The sequence below is a fragment of the Acipenser ruthenus genome, chromosome 30 (assembly GCF_902713425.1).
Source record: "Acipenser ruthenus chromosome 30, fAciRut3.2 maternal haplotype, whole genome shotgun sequence".
NCBI lineage: Eukaryota > Metazoa > Chordata > Actinopteri > Acipenseriformes > Acipenseridae > Acipenser > Acipenser ruthenus.
Genome location: NC_081218.1, coordinates 8,988,523 through 9,011,455, shown reverse-complemented (window position 1 = coordinate 9,011,455; position 22,933 = coordinate 8,988,523). Strand labels below are relative to the sequence as shown.

At 43.7% G+C, this 22,933-nt stretch overlaps 1 protein-coding gene across 1 annotated transcript; it reads left to right on the top strand.

Annotated features, from left to right (window-relative positions):
- The first annotated feature begins 1,935 nt into the window (after nucleotides 1–1,935).
- Nucleotides 1,936–22,245, top strand: LOC131702772 (mitogen-activated protein kinase 13-like). The gene is made up of 12 exons (XM_059004925.1): nucleotides 1,936–2,232; nucleotides 6,206–6,335; nucleotides 6,941–6,999; nucleotides 7,118–7,223; nucleotides 9,148–9,177; nucleotides 12,834–12,881; nucleotides 13,503–13,617; nucleotides 14,343–14,414; nucleotides 15,357–15,436; nucleotides 16,158–16,236; nucleotides 17,297–17,470; nucleotides 18,643–22,245. The coding sequence occupies exons 1-12, from the start codon at nucleotides 2,120–2,122 to the stop codon at nucleotides 18,723–18,725; spliced, it is 1,089 nt and encodes a 362-aa protein (XP_058860908.1). The 5' UTR covers nucleotides 1,936–2,119; the 3' UTR covers nucleotides 18,726–22,245.
- Nucleotides 22,246–22,933: the final 688 nt, after the last annotated feature.

Genomic DNA, 22,933 nt, shown 5'->3' with positions numbered 1-22,933 from the left:
AAGCATTAAGCCGGGACTCTACACTTGACAGGTAAAGCGTGCTGCCAGTGGTACAACTACAGCTGAGCAGCGTAGTGCTACTCAGACTGTGACAAAATAATACAATAAAAACAAGTCCAAAACACACTGTTTTGGCCATGTGCTACAGCCAACTAAATGCAGTCTCCGGTCCTTTTTAGTCCTGCTTCTCTTTGGTCTCCTTGCTGTTTCTTCTGTTCTCTTTCGTCTCACTCCAGCAGCGGCTCGCTCGTCTCCGCAGCAGCCTTATCCCCCGCATCCAGGGTACGCCCCCAGTGCACCAGCCACCAATCCCAAGCAGACACGGCTTCCTGCTCTTGATCCCCTGATTTTTACAACATCTCGTCCCTCGGTTTGTGACAACAATGTTACAACCGGTCCCGCTCGCACAGCAAGCCGAGCTTCTGGTTGGTAGCGATTCATCCGTTTCTGATGTCCCTGAACACATGCTGCCATTGAACTGTTCACCCTGGGTCACAGAACCTTCCCAACTTTTATTAAACTGGGTTATTCTTTCAAATTTACACAATCTAGCCTCCTAATTCATACAATCCTTACCTGGCACCTAATCTGGCAGATTAATTTAAAATAAATGCATTTAAAACTAAATGGGAGTCTGTTTTGAGATACATGAGCTGGCTTTGTTACAGACCCTGTTCCTGTCAGTTAACTATAGTGCTGTGCTCGTCTGCTGTTTAGAACATGTACCCACAGGTATGGGCGTCCACAGAATTAATTCTGGGGGGGGGGGGGGCAAGGTGTTTAAAAGTAGTCGAGTAACATGGTTTTGTGTTGCATAATAATTCTTCTAAGTCTCATTTACATTAACAACTCAGACTTAAGATAAAATTCGATGAAAACCAATACTGTAAAATGTGCCTCCAGTAGGGTTTTTTTTGTAAATTCAGATCCCCCATCGAGTACTAATACAACACACTGTAGTACTGGGGGGGGGGGGGGTCCATCGAGTACTAATACAGCACACTGTAGTACTGGGGGGGGGGTCCTCTCAGAACTTCTCAAAATCACAGAACCATCAGAGGTATAGAGACTTTATGATCATACCGTGTATAGAGATTCAATACGTTTTGCCAATTCCAGTTGTGAGAATCCTTTATTTGTGCATTCTGTATAGACCTAATCAGTCTTACATCACTTGCAAATAACCCAGATAGCCCAGTTAAATGAGACTAGGTTGAGCTGCAGCACATCTTTGGGAAGCTACACTTGCTCATTACTCTTTGCAGCTTACAGCAAGTAAAGCATCCTTAGTTGTGTCTTGTTTACATTAGGCCGTCAGCAGAAGGTGAAAAATGTGGCTAGAAAATGACTTTCGTAGCAAACTAGTTGGGGCTAATTTTATTGCAGTTTTACATAGCCTATAATATGCCTGACGTTCTCCATGTTTTATCCTACAGTTTTCTGTCACCACATGACATGGTGATGTCAAAAAGGGTGTTTTTTGAGCCTGGAGCCATGTTAGCGCCTCTAACTTATTCAATTTGTTTTAATTGGACAAAATGCCAACTCTGTGCCCTGTTTGCCCTCTGTTTTTGTATCAAAAACTTTTAAACAAGTGACCCGAAACGATTTAACCCCTGAAATACCCCAGTTACGTATTCAATTTGCGTTACATTTGCGGGATGCGAACAAGAAGCTGGAATGCGAATAGGAAACCAACTTCAGCATCGTAACAAACGAACTGATTGATCGACGCTGCATATACGTATACTCTGCCAAAAACTGTACCCTATAGAGTTGCTAGTAGTATACAGTACTGGTAAAATGTTTTTTTTTTTTTAAGTGTTCTTTTATGAACATGTACTACGTCTTTAACACTTCCCACACAGACAGCGCGAATGAAACGCCTAGACGGACCAACAAGCGACAACTGGGAAAACGTGTTCTGTACCAGTATCATTGTAGTTCAGGTGAACTAGTCTACCGGAAGTGGGTGGGAGTCGACGTCATTTGCAGTATCTTCAAGCTCAACGCAGGCAGCTGCAGGAGTTCGTAGTGTGGGGTTCTTCCTGTGTTTGTTCTTCTGAGCTTTGCATACAGAAGTATGTATTATTATTGATCGACATTACAAGATAGCACAATGAACCCCAACAGGCTGTTTCACAGAGAGGAGATCAACAAAACGGTTTGGCAAGTCCCCGTGAAATACGTGAACTTGAAGCCAATAGGATCCGGAGCTTACGGCTCTGTCTGGTAAGTTTCACTGCACAGAGTCTGCTACTGTGTGTTTGTATTTTTTTTAAAGATGAAGTCGATTTGCATGGGTCCTTTTTACTTTGGAGGTACTGTATTGCGATTTTTTGTATTTTGTTTTTCGAGTTTACAACAACATCGCTTTTAAAGTTGGTAAAACCATGCGCTTAATTAAACGACACTACACTAGTAATGTAGCAGTGCTTAGAAATAATGCAAAGTTTGTATACTTCCTTATGGGTACGGCACATGCCATAACTTCATTATTTGAACTTGAAGAGCTTTATTGGGTTGCATGATTTCTACCTCTGGGCACACCCACGCAGCAGACATATCTGCTTGTTTTCTTCTATAATGCATCATGAATAATTCAAATAGATCAATTTCAGCCCACACACCCTACTACTTGCTCAAGCAACTTTGTGCCAATTTGAAAGCACAGTGCTTGATGTTGGCATGTTTTGTTGTACAATAATTTGTTTAACAATGTCGAATACTGTACGCACAATAATACAATATCCCTATCATCTCAAGTTACATTACTGTACCTAAGACATGCCCTATTTCAACAGATGCCAATTCCGAAACACAAATCCTGCTCCACGTTTGTGCAGTTTATTGCATCCTGTCTATGCAGTTGCAATGCATCAATGAACCAGCGCTGTTTGTGGTTGAACTTCTGCTTGTTATAACAGATCGTTCAAATGCAGTAATGTAACCAAGCCATCGCCAGCGTAGGAACATGAAGAGTTGCATTAAGATTCAGTACAGCTGAGATCTGAAAGACATTAAGCTGTTATCAAAAGTGACAATTGTTGTTGTATGTGAAGCATTTCCGAGCATGCCAAGGGTTTCACATAGATCCAAATAAATAATTACATTACAGCTATCAGTCCTATTGGAATGTAACTTCCTCTAGTGACAGCAATGACGTTCTACCTTGTAACAAGACAGACAGAGTTGTACTTTTCAATTCATCACAGAACAATGACTTCCAGATGAGGGCGGAGCTTCAGCATTACCAGGCAATGGAAACTTTTGGAAATTTAAGCTCTGTTTATGCCAAGTAATCCAAACACAGCAAATAGTCTTCCAAGTTCTGCTAGTACTGCCCCCAAAGTATGTGCACAGTGCTCTGCCACCTGTCTCCACCATTTTGCACATTGCACCGCTTAACTACACATGAGACAGATTCTAATGATCTGAACTATGCTGGATCGTAACAGAACTGCCCTACACATGAGACAGATTCTAATGATCTGAACTATGCTGGATCGTAACAGAACTGCCCTACACATGAGACAGATTCTAATGATCTGAACTATGCTGGATCGTAACAGAACTGCCCGCATGAGACAGATTCTAATGATCTGAACTATGCTGGATCGTAACAGAACTGCCCTACACATGAGACAGATTCTAATGATCTGAACTATGCTGGATCGTAACAGAACTGCCCTACACATGAGACAGATTCTAATGATCTGAACTATGCTGGATCGTAACAGAACTGCCCGCATGAGACAGATTCTAATGATCTGAACTATGCTGGATCGTAACAGAACTGCCCTACACATGAGACAGATTCTAATGATCTGAACTATGCTGGATCGTAACAGAACTGCCCTACACATGAGACAGATTCTAATGATCTGAACTATGCTCTGCCTTCCCCTGGTGTTTGAAATGTTTTACTTGTAATTGAGCTTGGTGCATTTAGCACAGTGTTCAGAGTGTTTTAATTGTGCTTGGTGCATTTAGCACAGTGTTCAGAGTGTTTTAATTGAGCTTGGTGCATTTAGCACAGTGTTCAGAGTGTTTTAATTGTGCTTGATGCATTTAGCACAGTGTTCAGAGTGTTTTAATTGTGCTTGGTGCATTTAGCACAGTGTTCAGAGTGTTTTAATTGAGCTTGGTGCATTTAGCACAGTGTTCAGAGTGTTTTAATTGAGCTTGGTGCATTTAGCACAGTGTTCAGAGTGTTTTAATTGTGCTTGGTGCATTTAGCACAGTGTTCAGAGCAGTGGCGGCTGATGGCCAAAAAAAATGGGGAGGCAGAAAAAAGGCAGAAGGCGTGGGGCTCCCATTAACCCCCAGCAACACTAGAATCTTACTATTGTATTCTGACTGACAACACTTTTCATATTATTATTATTATTATTATTATTATTATTATTACTATTATTATTATTATTATTATTGATTTATTTGGCAGATGCCTTTATCCAAGGTGACTTACAGGTATTACAGGGCAGTACTGTACAGGGTTACAATGCAAGATTAATATTTAAATACAGTATAGTTTACAGTAAGTGCAAATAATACTACTAAAATACAACATGAACTAGGATGCAACAAGTTAGGATTACAATAAGTTATGTCTCCAATGACATATTAGTAGTGCATCAGCTGAGGATCCAGTAACATGGTGCTGAGGTCAGGTAAGGGTAGATCAAGAGATCTGCAAGTGCAGCCTAAACAGGTTTGACCCCAATTCAGCTGTTAAACACATGTTCTCCACTAGCCAACAGAGAAAAGAAAGCAGCAGCCCATCATAGTTTATTATAATACACTTAACTGTTACACACTGCCAGCATATGCTTAAAAATGCACTGTATACAACTAGGGATGTGAATTTTAAACGTTTAAATGTATATTTCTAAAGAAGTGGTAAAACGTTTAATAATATGCTAGACGTATAAACGGTCACATGACAAATGTCACCAAACGCATATTTTTGTATGCATTAATTTTAGTAATTTATCATCAGTAGTCCATCGCGTATGAGACTGCTCTAGTGCCACAGTAAGGATGGATATTATAAAAAGGAAAGGGGTTGGCATTGCCTCCAAATAGCTTTTCTGATTGGTGCAACAGAAAGATTGACACTGGGGCGGGTTTTATTCTCGGTCGATCTGGCGCTTCATTGGTGCACTGTGTGTGTGTGTTCATGCCTGTAGTAGGCGTGGTATGGTATCAATTCCACGGCGGGATAATAACGTTAATGATAAGCTTTGTTTGCTGAGTTTGTTCTATATTTAAAATGGCATCTCTAAACAAAGGAAGCCACGTTTGGAAATATTTTGAGGAACCTGATGAGAAAACCGTTGTATGTAAATAATTATGCCAAACAAAATTGCCGTACCACAAAAACACAAGTTCAATCCTTCACCATTTGAAATGAAAACATTCAGAATTATTGTGGATGGAGCTACTGATGGCAATAAAAAGCACACATCCATAACAACATTTGGGCGTGATCACATTATTCCCTATAACGACAGTGGACCCCATTCTCCAATCTTCCCATAGGTGGAAGGCTTTTTTCACTTGAAATTGTTCTGTAAGCTTTGGACCAAACGGCCGTTTATGTTTAGTACAATTTATTTGTATGTTGGAACTACTGCACAAAAGTAAATGACCCCTGAGACACACTTCACTCATAATAACGCATACTCAGCAAAGCAGTGCTTCAGCAGGGGGCGGGAGGGTTTGAGTTGCTCCTCCAATTAAAACCAGGGATCAGACTAAGCCATCTGCCATTGCTAGTTCTGTACTGTGTGTGGTTATAGCAGATAGGAGGTTGTAATGGAAGCTTGTCTCCTCTGATGACAAAAACTCTCTGCACCCCTCCAATTAAAACCTGTGCTCAGATCACGTGATCTGCTACTGCTAGTACTGTGGTTAATAGCAGATAGGAGTTTATAACAGAGACTTGCCTCCTCTGAGGAGCCAGAACTGCTGTTACTATAGGAATGTTGAGGGTTTAGGTTAAAATGTCTTTTTCTTGTAGACCAATATTTTTGATTTGTTTCATTGAACATTATTATATTATGATTCTATCTATCTATCTATCTATCTATCTATCTATCTATCTATCTATCTATCTATCGATCGATTGATCGATTGATAGCTCTTGTAGTTGTGCTTGGTGGATTAAGCACAGTGTTGTTTGCCTATTGCTTACTCCCAGTTCAGCCATCAATGTCAAAACGGGAGAAAAAGTGGCCATCAAGAAGCTGCATCGGCCGTTCCAGTCAGAGATCTTCTCCAAGAGAGCTTGCCGGGAGCTCAGGCTGCTGAAGCACATGAAGCACGAGAATGTGAGTGAGGTTTCCATGGGCGTTGGCTCAGAACTGGAAAACAGGCAGGCTCTCTCCCTTCAGTCAGGAGCAGCCGGGGAGCAATTGGAATATACAGTGTTCAAACACACTGACCTGTTCCATCTTGCATTGAAGTGCTGTTCTAGAATGTGGGGGTGGGGAATGGAACACTCTGCTGTTCAGTCAACAAGACCGTCATTGCCCTTTCTTGCTGTAAATTTGAAGTTTCATCTGCTTTATCCATGCTAACACCATGCTTTCCACATGCTTGAACCATGCACTTTACAAATGTTTTTAGCAATGCTTTACCACGCATGTCTTTGATTTAGCTGTGCTTTGTCTGTTTTACTACACTTGCTATGCTTTTATCACAGTACACCAAATTTGTATAAAGTGGCGCCTGGGCACTGGGGTTTTTCTTCAAATTAATATCATGGGTTCATGATAAGCATTGATAAACATGGATGATATCTGCACCACAACCAGAAACTGTCCTACATCAATATTGAATCTAAAAAGCAGCTGCAAGCACAGTAATAATGAGTGTTGAGTATTAATGTAACCCTGCGGCGTGGAAAGTGTTAACGTCTCACTCTGTGCATCAGGTAATCGGGCTTCTGGACGTGTTCACTCCTGCTGCCACGCTAGAGGACTTCCAGGACTTGTGAGTCTCTTACCTTTAATTTGTTAAAACTGATCCTGTTTGTTGCATTGCCTGTAATGAGTACCATGGACAAGCATTCCTGCTTCTTTCCCAGCTCATCCCTGTTCTCCTCCCCCAGCTACCTGGTCATGCCTTACATGGACATGGACCTGTCTAAGGTCAAGGGCGTGCTCTCCGAGGACAAGATCCAGTTCCTGGTTTATCAGATTCTGAAGGGACTCAAGGTGGGTTGGGTTGGAGACTTGTGAGGACGGATGGATTTACTTTTATTGTTTAAAATTTTGCTGCAGCACAAAGTTACTTTGCTATTTTTTTAACTAAATTAAAAAAACTAAGTTAACTATTAATGTTGTTGTAATGTACAATATAAGTGCATGTAGCCCTTATAAAAGTTTACCATAGTGAAAGCATGCTAAAGCACGGGTAAGGAATAGCGACGCATGGTGAAGTGTATTAATAAACATTGTAAGCAATGGTAAATGTATAGTATAACCATGGGAAAAGCATAGCAAAAATATGGTGGCATGCTTTTATAAGGGGAGCTCTTGAATTCCAGTTTTATCAGTGCCCTCAGTACAGTACTTGAGGAGCTGTATTTGTACTTGCTCGTTGAGTGGTGGGGTTCTTTAACCCTTGGCTGTATTTGTACTTGCTTGTTGAGTGGTGGGGTTCTTTAAACCTTGGCTGTATTTGTACTTGCTCGTTGAGTGGTGCGGTTCTTTAACCCTTGGCTGTATTTGTACTTGCTTGTTGAGTGGTGGGGTTCTTTAAACCTTGGCTGTATTTGTACTTGCTCGTTGAGTGGTGGGGTTCTTTAACCCTTGGCTGTATTTGTACTTGCTCGTTGAGTGGTGGGGTTCTTTAACCCTTGGCTGTATTTGTACTTGCTTGTTGAGTGGTGGGGTTCTTTAACCCTTGGCTGTATTTGTACTTGCTCGTTGAGTGGTGGGGTTCTTTAACCCTTGTCTGTATTTGTACTTGCTCGTTGAGTGGTGGGGTTCTTTAACCCTTGGCTGTATTTGTACTTGCTTGTTGAGTGGTGGGGTTCTTTAACCCTTGGCTGTATTTGTACTTGCTCGTTGAGTGGTGGGGTTCTTTAACCCTTGTCTGTATTTGTACTTGCTCGTTGAGTGGTGCGGTTCTTTAACCCTTGTCTGTATTTGTACTTGCTCGTTGAGTGGTGCGGTTCTTTAACCCTTGGCTGTATTTGTACTTGCTCGTTGAGTGGTGCGGTTCTTTAACCCTTGGCTGTATTTGTACTTGCTTGTTGAGTGGTGGGGTTCTTTAAACCTTGTCTGTATTTGTACTTGCTCGTTGAGTGGTGGGGTTCTTTAACCCTTGGCTGTATTTGTACTTGCTCGTTGAGTGGTGGGGTTCTTTAACCCTTGTCTGCTCTTAAATGAAATCTGGAGGCCAGTCCTGTTTATTTTGGTGCGGCCTTCGATGGCGACTTTGAACTGAGTAGGTTTTACAAAGCCAAAGTCAGAACTAAAAAACACTGACCGCCGCTGAAAGCAGTTTTAAAATGGAGCTACACGAGATGCAAGCTGCACTAGCCTCTGGACTGTGAAGACATGTTTTGTTGCTGTTTACTCATCTGTTATGAAGGAATAACATATCGATTGTCTGTCTGGCTACTGTCCTCTCGTTTAACACCTGACAGGAATATTTATATTCCTCGTCTCTGGCTTGGCTAACTGCTCTAAAAATGCTTGATGTAAAATCGGAATTTCAGTTTTTATGTTCCTGTCCTAACAGATGCAATCCCAGCTGGGATGTTCATGATTATCCCACCCCAGGAGATGCCAATCCGAAAGACGCTTGCATGTTTAGTTTTATCTTCAGAACTGCTGCTTCAAGTGTGACACGCATTAGTATAGATTTACATTGGCACACATTCTTGAGGGGATAGGAATTCTGGTCACGGTAATCTACTTATGCAAGAGTTCTGGCTTCTGATTGGTTAGGAGTAATGAGGGCTATAGATTGAGAACTGCTTATTTATTTCCCTGTCCAGTGGGGCAGATTATTGTAACCCTCCTTTCATAGTTTTGACACCAGGAGTGTGTTGTGCTCATTATGTCCATTTTGAATTGTGTGCCTGTGTGATTGTCTGTGCATCTCATTGCTTTCCTCTTTCTCTTGCAGTATATTCATTCAGCAGGAATTATTCACCGGGTAAGTTCAACTTCACTGGCTTATACAGTATGTATACTAGGGATGAACAGAGCTTTTCCGTTAACATCCTGCTGTGCTTACAACATACAACCACTAGGTTGCACTGTGTGCTAAGTAAGAAATCCCCTTTTCCAAGGAAGGGGAAATGAGAGTAATTGATTGCAGCCCTTTCCCTGCTGTCCCACATCCAATAAGGTTTATCAGGTATTCCAAAATAATTGACTTTGATGTCTTGCATTCACGGGAGTGTCAGATTTTCAGTTTGCTCTTTGATTTTCTGTATCTGTGCTTCAGTCGTTCTGCAGGTCCGATATCAGCCTGTGTTGTGGATGGGCAGTGGCTTCTCTCTCTCTCTCTCTGTCTCTGTCTCTGTCTCTCTGTCTCTCTCTCTCTCTCTGTCTGTCTGTCTGTGCTTCAGTCGCTCTGCAGGTCTGATATCAGCCTGTGTTGTGGATGTCTGCTCTGTAGGCAGTGGCTTCTCTCTCTCTCTCTCTCTCTCTCTCCTGCTTCAGTCGCTCTGCAGGTCTGATATCAGCCTGTGTTGTGGATGTCTGCTCTGTAGGCAGTGGCTTCTCTCTCTCTCTCTCTCTCTCTCTCTCTGCTTCAGTCGCTCTGCAGGTCCGATATCAGCCTGTGTTGTGAATGGGCAGTGGCTGCTCTCTCGCTCTCGCTCTCGCTCTCGCTCTCGCTCTCGCGCTCTCACACTCTCTCTCCCTCTCTCTCTCTCTCTCTCTCTCTCTCTCTCTCTCTCCCCCTTCTCTCTCTCTCTCTCTCTCTCTCTCTCTCTCTCTCTCTGTCTGTCTGTCTGTCTGTGCTTCAGTCGCTCTGCAGGTCTGATATCAGCCTGTGTTGTGGATGTCTGCTCTGTAGGCCGTGGCTGCCCTTCCTCTATCTCTCTCCCTTTACAGGTTCACTTTCACAATGCTCTGAGGTCTTGGGTTCCGCTTCCACCCTTCCCTGAAGCAGGCTTACAGCAGCAGCAAAGCCTCTTCCCTGAAGGCTCCACGCTGCTCTTTGTGACGTGCTTCATGTGAAACTGCAGATCCAGCCCAGACATGCTCACCTCCAGCCCTCATACAATCGCTGCCTGTTCCTTTGAATCCTGGCAGTGATGGGTGACTCACCCACCTTATCAGTGAAGCAAAGTTACGAGAGTCAATCATTTTGCTAGTAGCTCAGTAGCTCGCATTTTAAAAGCTATTTAAAAAGCTATGTAATTCCAGCTCTGACCCTGCTAATGGAAGTCTTTGGTTTCAGTGTGTGTGTGTGAGCGGTAGGTACAGCACAGTCACATACACCACGAAACTGAAACTATCAATGATTTAAAGATAACGAACAAAAGAAAAAAAGAGTCTTCGATGTGCTAGCAAGTAGAAGTTGTATTTAATTCAGCTAATTGCAGAGTGTATTTCAGCAGCAGGTAATTCAGTATCAAAGTATGTGGTTACGTAGCTGCAGTTACATGGCTTGGGGCTGAGGGGCTGCTAGGAATCCGATCAGCTCATCGCAGCCCGCTCTGACCTGCTCCGATCTGCCTGAGTCTGCTGCTACTGCTGATTAGTTTCACATCATCAGAACACCTTGTTCCAGGCTGGGTACATTGTGCACTCAGGCCTGTCTGTCTGTCTGTCTGCCTGCTACATGTACAGGTGTTATTAGTCCACATTATTATTATTATTATTATTATTTGTTTATTTAGCAGACGCCTTTATCCAAGGTGACTTACAGGGACTAGTGTGTGTTGTGAAGCAAGAGGGAAACAACCTGACTTCTACAGTAAGAACTCTCAAATGGAATTCAAATTTTTTCCCCCCAGTTGGTGCAAAAGCTATGAATTACACATGAAACATTGAAAATCTTTATAAATTGTGTGCATTCTTTGTCATAATAGTCTTGCAGTCTTGGCCAGTCTCAAACTGACTTCAGGAGGAGTTCTGACTAGAATTGCCACTCGCAGTGTGTGTTATAATTTGAACTAGCAGCAGTTTGTATTTGAATGAAAGCTATGAGTGTCCTGAGGTTGTATCTGTTCACTGGTACAGACAGAGACAGTGGTAGTTTTAATTGAAGGACGGTTTGTTGAAAATCCTGTCCCCTGTGATTTAATTGGGAAGTAATTGCTTGAGTTGCAAGATCCTGAAATTGCAGTTTTGCAGGCTTGTCTGAACTGTGATTTGTTTGAACTTCCAGAAGCAAATTAAAACCCACAAGTCTGCGCTGCAGCGTGTGCGATTGCAGAAGCATGTTCATGAAATATGTATATACGAAGAAGCAGCGTGGGGATTCACACAGATTATAAAATCACTGTCACAGCTGCTTCTGAAAACCAAACTAGCTTGAGGAAACACACTGCTGGACTGTCAGGGCTCGGCTACCGCAAAACACTGACATTGACAGAGCAGCCGACCACGCCCCCTGTTTGAATCTAGAGGTCAAGAGTCCTCGCAACAACAGGGGCTCCCGAGTGGCGCATCCAGTAAAGGCGCTCCTCGCAGGATGTGCCCTATAGCCTGGAGATCGCAGGTTCGAATCCAGGCTATGTCACAGCTGACCGTGACCGAGAGTTCCTAGGGGGCGGCGCACAATTGGCTGAGCGCTGCCCGGGTAGGGAGGGCTTAGGTCGGCAGGGGAATCCACGGCTCACCGCGCATCAGCGACCCCTGTGGCCGATAGGGCGCCTGTGGCTCTGCAGCGGAGCCGCCAGATCTGTGTTGTCCTCCGGCACTATAGGTCTGGTGGCATTGCTGTGGATCTGCAGTGCGAAAAATGACGGCTTGGAAGGAGCACGTTTCGGAGGATGCGTGTTCCAGCCTCCGTTTCCCGAGTCGGCGCGGGGGTTGCGAGCGGTGAGCCGGGGATACAGATAATAATTGGGCATGCTAAATTGGGGTGAAAACCGGGGTAAAAATAATTGGCGACGACTAAATTTAAAAAAAAAAAAAAAAAAAAAAAAAAAAGTCCTCGCAACACCCTCTATTTAAATACACTTTAGCAAACAGGAGCGTGAAATGAAAACACTCCTGAGGATTGTTGGCTGCCAGTGGCTGGCTGCTCCTTATCAGCACACGTGTAGTCAGTGAAGTAGGGACCTCACTACACTTCTCAGCCTTGTTAGCTGCTGTTTGCTGTCTCCTCTGCACGTCCTGTTCACAAAGCCAATGTCAGAGAATCTTTAATTCGCACCAGCTGCAAGAACCTCATACACATGCACACAGACCATGTTAAATGGAGCGTTTTGTTTTTGGATCCGTTTATAAATCATATGTAAATGTGTTAACCATTATTACCAAGCAAAACCAGTTGAATACAATAACATGTGAATGCCACATTACTACTGTAAAGCTTCAAGTTGTGCTAGAAAGGAATTCTGAAGTTTTTAATGCCTCAGTTACATATTCTTACGATGTTGTATTATTAAACTGTACTGTTTATAACATGCTTTATTTACGTATGAATTATTCCTTGTTTATTACAGATCCTTAAACTAAAGTGTTACCAAACTATATGCTGTGATCACCATGAAATAATAATACACAAGGTCTCACTGTTTGTGATCACTCCTTGCTAGTCCTAGTTTTTATATTCAGCATTAGGTGTACCTTATTCTGGCCCAGTTTCAGAACAGCCACAACTGACACCTCTTTTGTAACCTGCAGGACCTGAAGCCTGGAAACCTGGCCGTTAATGAAGACTGTGAACTAAAGGTAATTGAATTCTGCGACATACATCCTAAATAATACCCAGGTGCGGGAGAGCGCTGTGTTGGTCTTTACACATTTAAACAGCATTCCATTAACAAGAATGTATTGCTAAGTGTGTGACTTAAGACTTTATATAGATAGATAGATACGTATAGTGTTGTAGTTTATTGCCCAGGCAGTTTTTGTTTCTTGCTTTTCATGGGGGCAACATTTGAAAACATTCCACAAACATATGATAGGATGCCCTTAGTCCATGTTTTGTACATGGTCACGCTTCACTTGCTTTTAACACGGTCTGTTGCAGTAAAACTTCTTAAGCATGATGTCAGTTAAAGACTGTTGTGAATTGTTCATTCACGTTTTGCTTCCACTACTGCTGTCTTAATATTTCGCCTGCACAATTGGATTTCAGTGTGCCAGTCTCACTTTGTCAAGCCCCAGTGCATACAGCAGAGTTCCATGTCAGACAGTTCCATCCACAGAGTGAGATTTCTGCACGCGCTCTCCCGCTGCCCTTCAGAAAATGTGAAGAGGAAATCATTTGTCAGTCCAAATATACATGTGAAATAGTCACCCCCACCCACACAATACCCACTGCTGGGATCTAACCCCCTGCCCCCCTAGATCCTGGATTTCGGTCTGGCAAGGCACGCGGACCCTGAAATGACTGGCTATGTGGTGACACGTTGGTACCGAGCTCCAGAGGTCATTCTCAACTGGATGCACTACACCCAGACTGGCAAGTCACACACTTTCCTTCCTTCCTTCTTTGCAATGCTCGTAATTGTTTAAATGAACCAACTCACTATACTGACAATATTAAACTTGGAGTGGTTTCGCCCCACAGGGCTGGAGTCACCCATCTTCTCTGTGGGCTTGGCAGGCAGTCTTATCTGGCACTGTGTCTGTTTATGACTGCAAAAGCCACGAGGCTTATAAACGAGTGATACAAACTGCAGCCAAGGACAGCATGACCCTTTATACATCAATATAATAATCCTAATACATTGCAGACAGTAACAGGCCAGGATTCTGTAATGCAGGACTGGAGCATTTTCATTGTAATGAGTGCTGGGGAGGGACTGCAATTTTAAATACTGACTTTGGATACTGTTTTAATTCTGGAAACTGGTGGTTATTAATCTTTTGCTAAATTATTATTATCTGTTTATTTAGCAGACGCCTTTATCCAATGCAACTTACAGAGACTAGGGTGTGTGAACTGTGCATCAGCTACAGAGTCGCTTACAACAACGTCTCACCCGAAAGACAGAGCACAAGGAGGTTAAGGAACGTGCTCAGGGTCACACAATGAGTCAGTGGCTGAGCCGGGGACCTCCTGCTTACAAACCCGTTTCTCTAACCACTGGACCACAGAGCCTAGAAATCACAACTAGAAATGCAATGGTATTACATCACATGTTCCTGTACTAATCCACCTTTCTTTCTTTCTTTCCTACACAGTGGATATTTGGTCTGTCGGTTGTATAATGGCTGAAATGTTAATTGGCCGCACCCTCTTCAAAGGAAAGGACTGTATCCTTTGTTTCCTCAGTGATTCAAGTTGAGAGGAAAGGACTGTATTGTTCTCTGTATTGCTCAGTGCTTCAGGTTGAAATTCACAGCTAAAGTGCATGTAGGGAGGGGTGCATCTTTTTCTGTACATGGGGGGTGGGGGGATGTTAATATTTATTTAATATATTCCAAACTTCAAGAGCAGGAACTGTCCTTGGGATGTTAATATAAGCACAGGCAGAGCAGAGTGAGGGGTTTCTGTGAACCTGAGAGACGGCTCTCCTAGACCTCTCTGGGTGTAATCGGTGATGTTCATGGTCCTGCGCTGGGGTTTCTGTGAGAGACGGCTCTCCTAGACCTCTCTGGGTGTAATCGGTGATGTTCACGGTCCTGCGCTGGGGTTTCTGTGAGAGACGGCTCTCCTAGACCTCTCTGGGTGTAATCGGTCATGTTCATGGTCCTGCGCTGGGGTTTCTGTGAGAGACGGCTCTCCTAGACCTCTCTGGGTGTAATCGGTGATGTTCACAGCCCTGCGCTGGGGTTTCTGTGAGAGACGGCTCTCCTAGACCTCTCTGGGTGTAATCGGTGATGTTCACGGTCCTGCGCTGGGGTTTCTGTGAGAGACGGCTCTCCTAGACCTCTCTGGGTGTAATCGGTGATGTTCATGGTCCTGCGCTGGGGTTTCTGTGAGAGACGGCTCTCCTAGACCTCTCTGGGTGTAATCGGTGATGTTCATGGTCCTGCGCTGGGGTTTCTGTGAGAGACGGCTCTCCTAGACCTCTCTGGGTGTAATCAGTGATGTTCCTGGCCCTGCACTGGGGTTTTTGTGAGAGACGGCTCTCCTAGACCTCTCTGGGTGTAATCAGTGATGATGTGGGTGGGGTCAAGGGGTGAACCGAGAGGTTCAATGTTATTGAAGCTCCACTTCAGGTCACAGAGTTGTCCTTGACCTACGATGACCAGACATGGATCAGCTGACTGAGATCGTGAAGGTAACGGGTGTCCCAGGACCAGAGTTTATTCAAAAGCTGGAGAGCGTCGAGGTAAACATTATGCTTACAAAATCAAGTAGGATTCTGACAGTGTTTTGCACATGTTGTTTTTAAAGCTTCTGCCTGCCACACAGTAAGTACAAATTTGAATTAGAAAAAAAAAAAAAAAGATTGAGGCGGAATAAATTCAATAAATGTAAATTCAAATTCAATGTTGTAGACAGAGAAAGCAGCACTATGCTAACTAATGAGAATGAGATCAGCTGCAATACTGTCGCTCTCCATTAGAGGGCAGTGCTTGTGACCTCGTCTAAGAGCAGTAGCAGTAATCTGGTGTTGTGTGGGCACCGTTCCAGGATCTCAAGCCTTGCCCTCCGACACCAGTCCCACAGACTCCAGGTACTGTTTCATACAGTATCTCAGCTTCATACTTCTTCAAGTCCTCAGGCTTACAGACTGACTGTGTGACACAGTGAGCTTCATTTCACATTTTGTTCATGTACGGCAGCTTGGGGGGGATTTGTACAGCTTTGAATTGGTTGAGCAGTAAAGTGATTTAATGTGATGATGACCATCAACGTTATAACAGCTCTGCATTTAGTAGTTTAACTATGCAATATGTTGGTGTTCGTCACTAGAAAATTCTAAATGCCGCAGGTAGTGTATCTGTGTGGATTGGGTTGGGTTCTAGGTATATTAAGTGTCATGCTTCTCCTCTAAGCTGAACTGCCTGCTTTAATTTAACAGTTTTCTTTTTCTTTATGACTAACAGGCAAAGAGTTACATCAGATCTCTGCCACATTTCCCAAGAAAAGACTTCTCCCTACTCTTCCCTAGAGCCAGCCCCTCTGGTGAGTCCTTCAAACCAAGTGGAGTATCCATAAGGTCTGGCTCTGAAGTCAAATGCACGGGAGGGTAACCTCCAGAAGAGCAATCGCATTTCAGTGTGAAATGGAACAATTCAGAGGGGAGGGGAGGGTACGAGAGATGCATTATATACTGTGGAGCGCTTCTCAACAGCACACAGGGTTTAAATGGAACAGTTCAGGGGAGGGAGATGCATTATATACTGTGGAGTGCTTCTCAACAGCACACAGGGTTTAAATGGAACAGTTCAGGGGAGGGGAGGGGAGGATACGAGAGATGCATTATATACTGTGCAGCGCTTCTCAACAGCACACAGGGTTTAAATGGAACAGTTCAGGGGAGGGGAGGGTACGAGAGATGCATTATATACTGTGGAGCGCTTCTCAACAGCACACGGTTTAAATGGAACAGTTCAGGGGAGGGGAGGGTACGAGAGATGCATTATATACTGTGGAGCGCTTCTCAACAGCACACAGGGTTTAAATGGAACAGTTCAGGGGAGGGGAGGGTACGAGAGATGCATTATATACTGTGGAGCGCTTCTCAACAGCACACAGGGTTTAAATGGAACAGTTCAGGGGAGGGGAGGGTACGAGAGATGCATTATATACTGTGGAGCGCTTCTCAACAGCACTGTGGAGTTTTTGACAGATCTTTAATGCACTGTACTGTATTGTATTGTACCTTTTTCATTATGAGCGGTTGGTGTATGATTGTTACATAAGCAATGAGGAGATAGTCTGAGGAGTCCGTTTGCAGTAGTAGACCCAGCCCAGAGATGGAAATAAGACCCATTGCATAGCAGTTTGATCCATTCGTGGTTTTGCTGTGAGTTTAACAAGACACACCTGAGCTTGTTACCTGTACAGCTATGGCCAAAGGTTTTGCATCGCCCTACAGAATTAACATTAACATTTTGCTTCATGAAGTTGAGTGAAACCTGCTGAATATGTTACATTAACATATTGAATTACATACTGCTTTGTAGTTTTCCTTATACTTGGCCAAAAACTGACAAAAATGGTGTGTTTGTGCCCCCCTCAGCGGTGAACCTGCTGGAGAGGATGCTGGTCCTGGATGCAGAGCAGCGCATAACGGCAGCAGAGGGGCTGGCTCACCCGTACTTCGAGCAGTACCGAGACCCAGAGGAGGAGACGGAGACCGACCCGTACGACGACACACATGACAAAGCAAAGCTGACTGTCAACGAGTGGAAGAGTAAGGAACCAGCATAGCGACCAACGCACCAGAGACACAGGGAGAGGATGTGGGACAGCCCAGAGACAAGGGGGAAGGCGGACATGGGACAGCCCAGACTCCCAGGGGAGGACATGGGACAGCCCAGAGACACAGGGAGGACGTGGGACAGCCCAGAGACACAGGGAGAAGACGTGAGACGGCCTAGAGACACAGGGGAAGGATGTGGGACAGCCTAAAGACACAGGGAGAGGATGTGGGACAGCCTAGAGACACAGGGAGAGGATGTGGGACAGCCCAGAGACACAGGGGGAGGACGGACGTGGGACAGCCCAGACACCCGGGGGAGGACATGGGACAGCCTAGAGAGACAGGGAGGACGTGGGACAGCCCAGAGACCCAGGGGGAGGATGTGGGACAGCCCAGAGACACAGGGAGAGGACGTGGGACAGCCTAGAGACACAGGGGCAGGACATGAGACAGCCCGGCGACACAGGGAGAGGATGTGGGACAGCCCAGATTCACTTCCCTTAACAAAATCTGTACTCGCCACTGGTTTCTTAATATCATACAGGGATGGAAATAATACTCCTGTTGCATTGCAGTTTCACCCACATGATTAGCCACAGTGTACAGGTAACAAGCTCAGATGTGTCTTGTTAAACTCATAGCAAAACCAGGAATGGATCAAACAGCTATGCAATGCAAGCCTTATTTCCATCCCTTGTCTAGTGCCTCTGAAATGGCAACACGGTGCTAGCTCTGCAGAGCCTCTCTACATGCACACTGATGTGGAGGGAGGGGTCACCATCTGAAGTCCTCTGTTGAATGTTTTTCCATGCAGCAAATGACAGCAGCTTAAAAACATCACCCCCTGGTGGATGATAGTGAAATTGCAGTGGGAGATAATTAATCTGACCAGCTGAGTCTCATAGCGCTGGCTAATTAAAAACAAAAAAAAACCTCTAATGTCTCAAGTTCAGCTTGGCGTGGAGGTGAAATATGTGAAGAATGTGCGGATGGAAAGGATGTACAAAGTGAATCCAACAGGAATCCAATAGTTAAAATCACTTTAGTATTTCATACCTGTATCAAGTTACTCAAACTTGGCCTGCTTGCTAACAAGGTCTCTCTCTCTCTCTCTCTCACACTCACTCTCACTCTCACTCTCACTCTCTCGCCCTCCTCTTTAGGGCTCTGCTTCCATGAGGTGACGAGCTTCATCCAGTTCCCGCGCAGAGAGTCCAAGCGGAGGAACACTCTGGTGCTGAAGTGACTCGGCCCGCAAAAGGAGCGACCTGCCTCCGACATTCCTGAAGATCTGCACAACGAGAAACTAAACCCAGAGAAACAAACAACCACAGAAACCTGTTACTGACCCCAGAGCCAGTCCATGAGGAACTTTACATGGCTTCATTTCATTTAGAGTTTCCACTTTGGGATAGACAGTACACCTGCTGCAACACTAAATGCAGCGCGGCATCTTAAGAATGAAAACCCCAGTGAAACTGACACAGTGTTGCTTCCAAGGCACCGTGTGAAATGTACATTTTGGTTTGTTCTTGAGTGATCAGTCCTGTGATCTAACTGGAATAAATACAATTTCAAGACCAAAACTACGGTCTACTACAAAACCAAAGAACATTTCTTTAAACTTCTGCTCTTGTTGATGAACTAGCCTTGCAAGGAATACATTTAGATTTACCTGAAAAATGCACCAGTTTTGCCATTATCCTCCAGATAGCTCTTGGCGCGGTCTGGCCAATTCTGAAAACATCCCCTACAGCTGGAAAAGGATTCGATACTTGTCCTCTCGTTGCGCACACTCAGTGTCATCATGGATGTCAAATATTCAGCAGTAAGGAGTTTTTAATATGTATCCACCATCTCTCCCTCTCTGCTGTGCTCGCTGGTGCTCCGATGTGTGCACGGAGAACAATTTGTTGTAAGAGTCTCCAATATATTCTTTTTTTTAAAAATCAGATATCTCCTCAAATTAATTTGATAAAGAATAACTTGTTAAAGCAACTACATATTTAAATAATGCATAATATACCTTTCTGTGTTAGGGGAGGATAGGTGAAATGGTAGTCGTATCAGCCCAGAGGCGATCGACAGAGAGAAGGAGAGGTGATGCATTTATTGGACAAACCTCAGGTCTCCTCTTCAGGTGAAAGCAGAAAAGAAGAGACCTTTGAGGTCTTCAACGCTTGTGACTTAGTCCAATAAAAGGGATCCCCTCTCCTTCTCTTCGTATTGTGATGTATTTCTGTGCTTTGTAAAGCTTTTTCAGTTTATGTATTTTGGCCAAAATTGACCCTTGTGCCATATGTCATATTTTGTCAAGCACACAACAGAATTACCTACCAGGTCTGTGCAATAACAGCACAGTGTTCCACTTCATTACCACACCAGAGGGTATGGCCCACGACCACCACCACCCTATAGCAGTTGAGTGAACCAGGTTCATTATAACTTTTTATACTTCTCATAAAATGAAGGTTTTATTTTCCAGAAATGTTCTCTTAACATTGACTGTAAGGCAACAGATTGCCGAATGACTGCAAATGATTTGGAGTCTAACCTTATGAATGTGTCTGCTCCATGCAACGCTTCAGAATTAACACAAGATCATGGCTGTGTTGAGGGATTTGAAAAAGGGAAAATAGACGAAATTGAGAAAATGAGCAGGTACTGGGGGACTGAGAAAACAAGCAGGGACTGATAGAAAACGAGCAGGGACTGGGGGACTGAGAAAACAAGCAGGGACTGGGGGACTGATAGAAAACGAGCAGGGACTGGGGGACTGATAGAAAACGAGCGGGGACTGATAGAAAATGAGCAGGGACTGGGGGACTGAGAAAACGAGCAGGGACTGAAAAAACAAGCAGGGACTGGGGGACTGAGAAAACGAGCAGGGACTGAGAAAACGAGCAGGGACTGAGAAAACGAGCAGGGACTGTGAGAAAACGAGGCTGGGCGGGCAAGATTCTATTACTCGAGACAGATATCGAGTACTGAGCACAGATAACTGATGGGTGAAATCAAGGGTGCTGCTTGTGGGTGACTCAGTATTACTTCTGTAGTAAAGATCCTCTACACAGGGTTGCTACTTGCCTCCCTGGAGCCAAAGTCAGGGACATTTGAGTCGAGAAATAAAATACTTGACATCAGAGAGAAGATTTTACAGAATCCATCTATTATGGACCATTCTTCCTTACCTGAACCAACTAGACCTGATAGAGTGACGCTGGAGGCTTTTTTCTCTGATTACCATACAAGACCTGACCGCATTAGTTCTGCATATGAGACCTGCATGTTCCCTTGATCCTATCCTGACCAAATTATTAAAAGATGTTTTCTGTGTTTATTAATACACGTATTTTAACAATTCTGACTGAATCACTTTCCTGTGGTATATTCCCTCTGCATTTAAGGTTCCGGTGGTAAAGCCCTTGCTCAAAAGAAACAACCTGGACCCTAAATCCTTTATTAACTATAGGCCCATATCCAATCTGCCATTTTTATCAACGCTTCCAGAGAGAGTTGGTGCCAACCAATTACACACGTTTCTAGCTTGTAATACTGTATTTGAGAGTTTATCAGGAGGTGTCCTATCTTGGTTTAGGTCTTTCTGGTAGGTTTCAGTTTGTCTCTATCAGGGAGATGAAGTCTGATTTTATAGAAGTTGCCTGTGGTGTTCTGCAGGACTCTATCTTGGGTCCTTTGTTGTTTTCATTGTATGTGCTGCCATTAGGTGACATTATCCGCAGGCATGGAGTGAACTTCCATTGCTATGCAGATGACACTCAGCTATACTTGTCTTTGGATCCAGGCAATCCTTCTACTGGGGTGCTGTTAGCTGCTTGCCTTGCTGACATCGTGTTGGGTGTCACAGAGCTTCTTCATGTTAAATTCTGATGAAACAGAGTTCATGTTGGCAGGCTCACAGCACCAACTAAAAAATGACCATTTATGGAAGTTAGACCTTAGCAGTCTCTCATCGGAAACTAAAACTGGAAATGAGAAATTTTGGGGTCATTTTTTTATCCTGATCTATCATTTGAGACTTGTATTAGGAAAATGATTAAAGTATAATGTTATCATTTGAGAAATATAGCTAAACTTACACCTATTATTTCTGTACCTATGCTGAGAGGCTAATGCATGCCTTTGTTTCATCAAGAATTGACTATTGTGATACTCTTTTCTGTGGGATTCAAAAACGTTTGGTATCATCAAATGCCATTGCATGAATACGAACTAAAAACAGAAAAAGTGAACATATTCCCCCTATCTTTGCACTGGCTCCCTGTGCAGTTTAGAATACATTAAGACTTTGCTTTTAGCGTATAAAGCCCTCCGTGGATTAGCACCCAGTTATTTCCCGTGCACTCCTGGTCGCACTCTCAGATCCCAGGATGCGGGCTGCTCTTTATTCCAGGGTACGAGAGGAAGTCTCCAACACTATGGAACTCTGCCTTATTCTGTCAGAGAAGACTCTTACTGCCTTTAAAAGAAGACTCAAAACTTAGCCTTCTTATCGTAGGTTTTATTATACAATATAACTGCTTTTTTGTTGTCCTTTCTAATTTCAAATTGTATTAATGTTCCTATGCTGTTGTTTTTGTTGTTCTTTTTATATGAACTGGCTTTCTTTCTGTTATCAAATTTTGTGCTTAACTGCCTTTATTACAGTGGATTGATTTCTTACTTTGTGTAAAGCGCCTTGGGGTCCATGTGACACAAGGCGCTATATAAATATAAATACATAAATAAACCCTGACAGGCTCAGACCTTGACCCCAATGCAAGTGCTAGCAGGCTGGTTTAAAACCTGCAAAGGAACTCGACCTGGCCAGCGAGCCATGCATGCAATGCTTTGTGCACAGACCAGGCTCTGTAAAGGGTTGTGATGAGAACAGCAATCTCTCTCGGTTCAATTCAAAGGTGCTTTATTGGCATGACAGACATCAGCAGTGTTGCCAAAGCAATTAAATTACATCTCATATGAACAATATATTTACAATAACAATATAAATAATAACAATGATGATAATTCTGATATTAATAATAACAATACAACAATAATAATAATGACCACTAGTATATAGAATGCAACAGTAGTGGTATAAAAGCAATGCCCCTATGCAGAGTGTTCACGGTGTGTCCCTCAGGTTGTGGCAAGCTGCTACATATTGGGCAGCCAGTGGGGCTGTGTGTCCCTCTCCCAGTAGGACTGCCAATTTTTCTGGGTCAGTCAATTGTGGGAAGTGTGGGAGGGAAATTTGTAATTTTTTTTAAAGGAATATGTCTCTTGTTTGGGAGTATTTCACACAATGTAGGAGAAAGTGCATTCCTGTCTCACAGTGACCACAGAGCCTGTTCTCTCTGGCCAGCCAGGACTGTTTGTGTCGACCTTTTTCAATGGCCAGGTTGTGGTCACTGAGTCTGTACTTGGTCCGGATCTGCCTCTGCTTTGTGT

Excerpts from the sequence above, each read along its gene's own strand:
- LOC131702772 (XM_059004925.1), top strand. The coding sequence starts at position 2,120 with ATGAACCCCAACAGGCTGTTTCACAGAGAGGAGATCAACAAAACGGTT. Across the intron at positions 12,882-13,502 it reads ATGAAGACTGTGAACTAAAG|ATCCTGGATTTCGGTCTGGC; the intron begins GTAATTGAATTC and ends CTGCCCCCCTAG. Across the intron at positions 15,437-16,157 it reads AAAAGCTGGAGAGCGTCGAG|GCAAAGAGTTACATCAGATC; the intron begins GTAAACATTATG and ends TATGACTAACAG.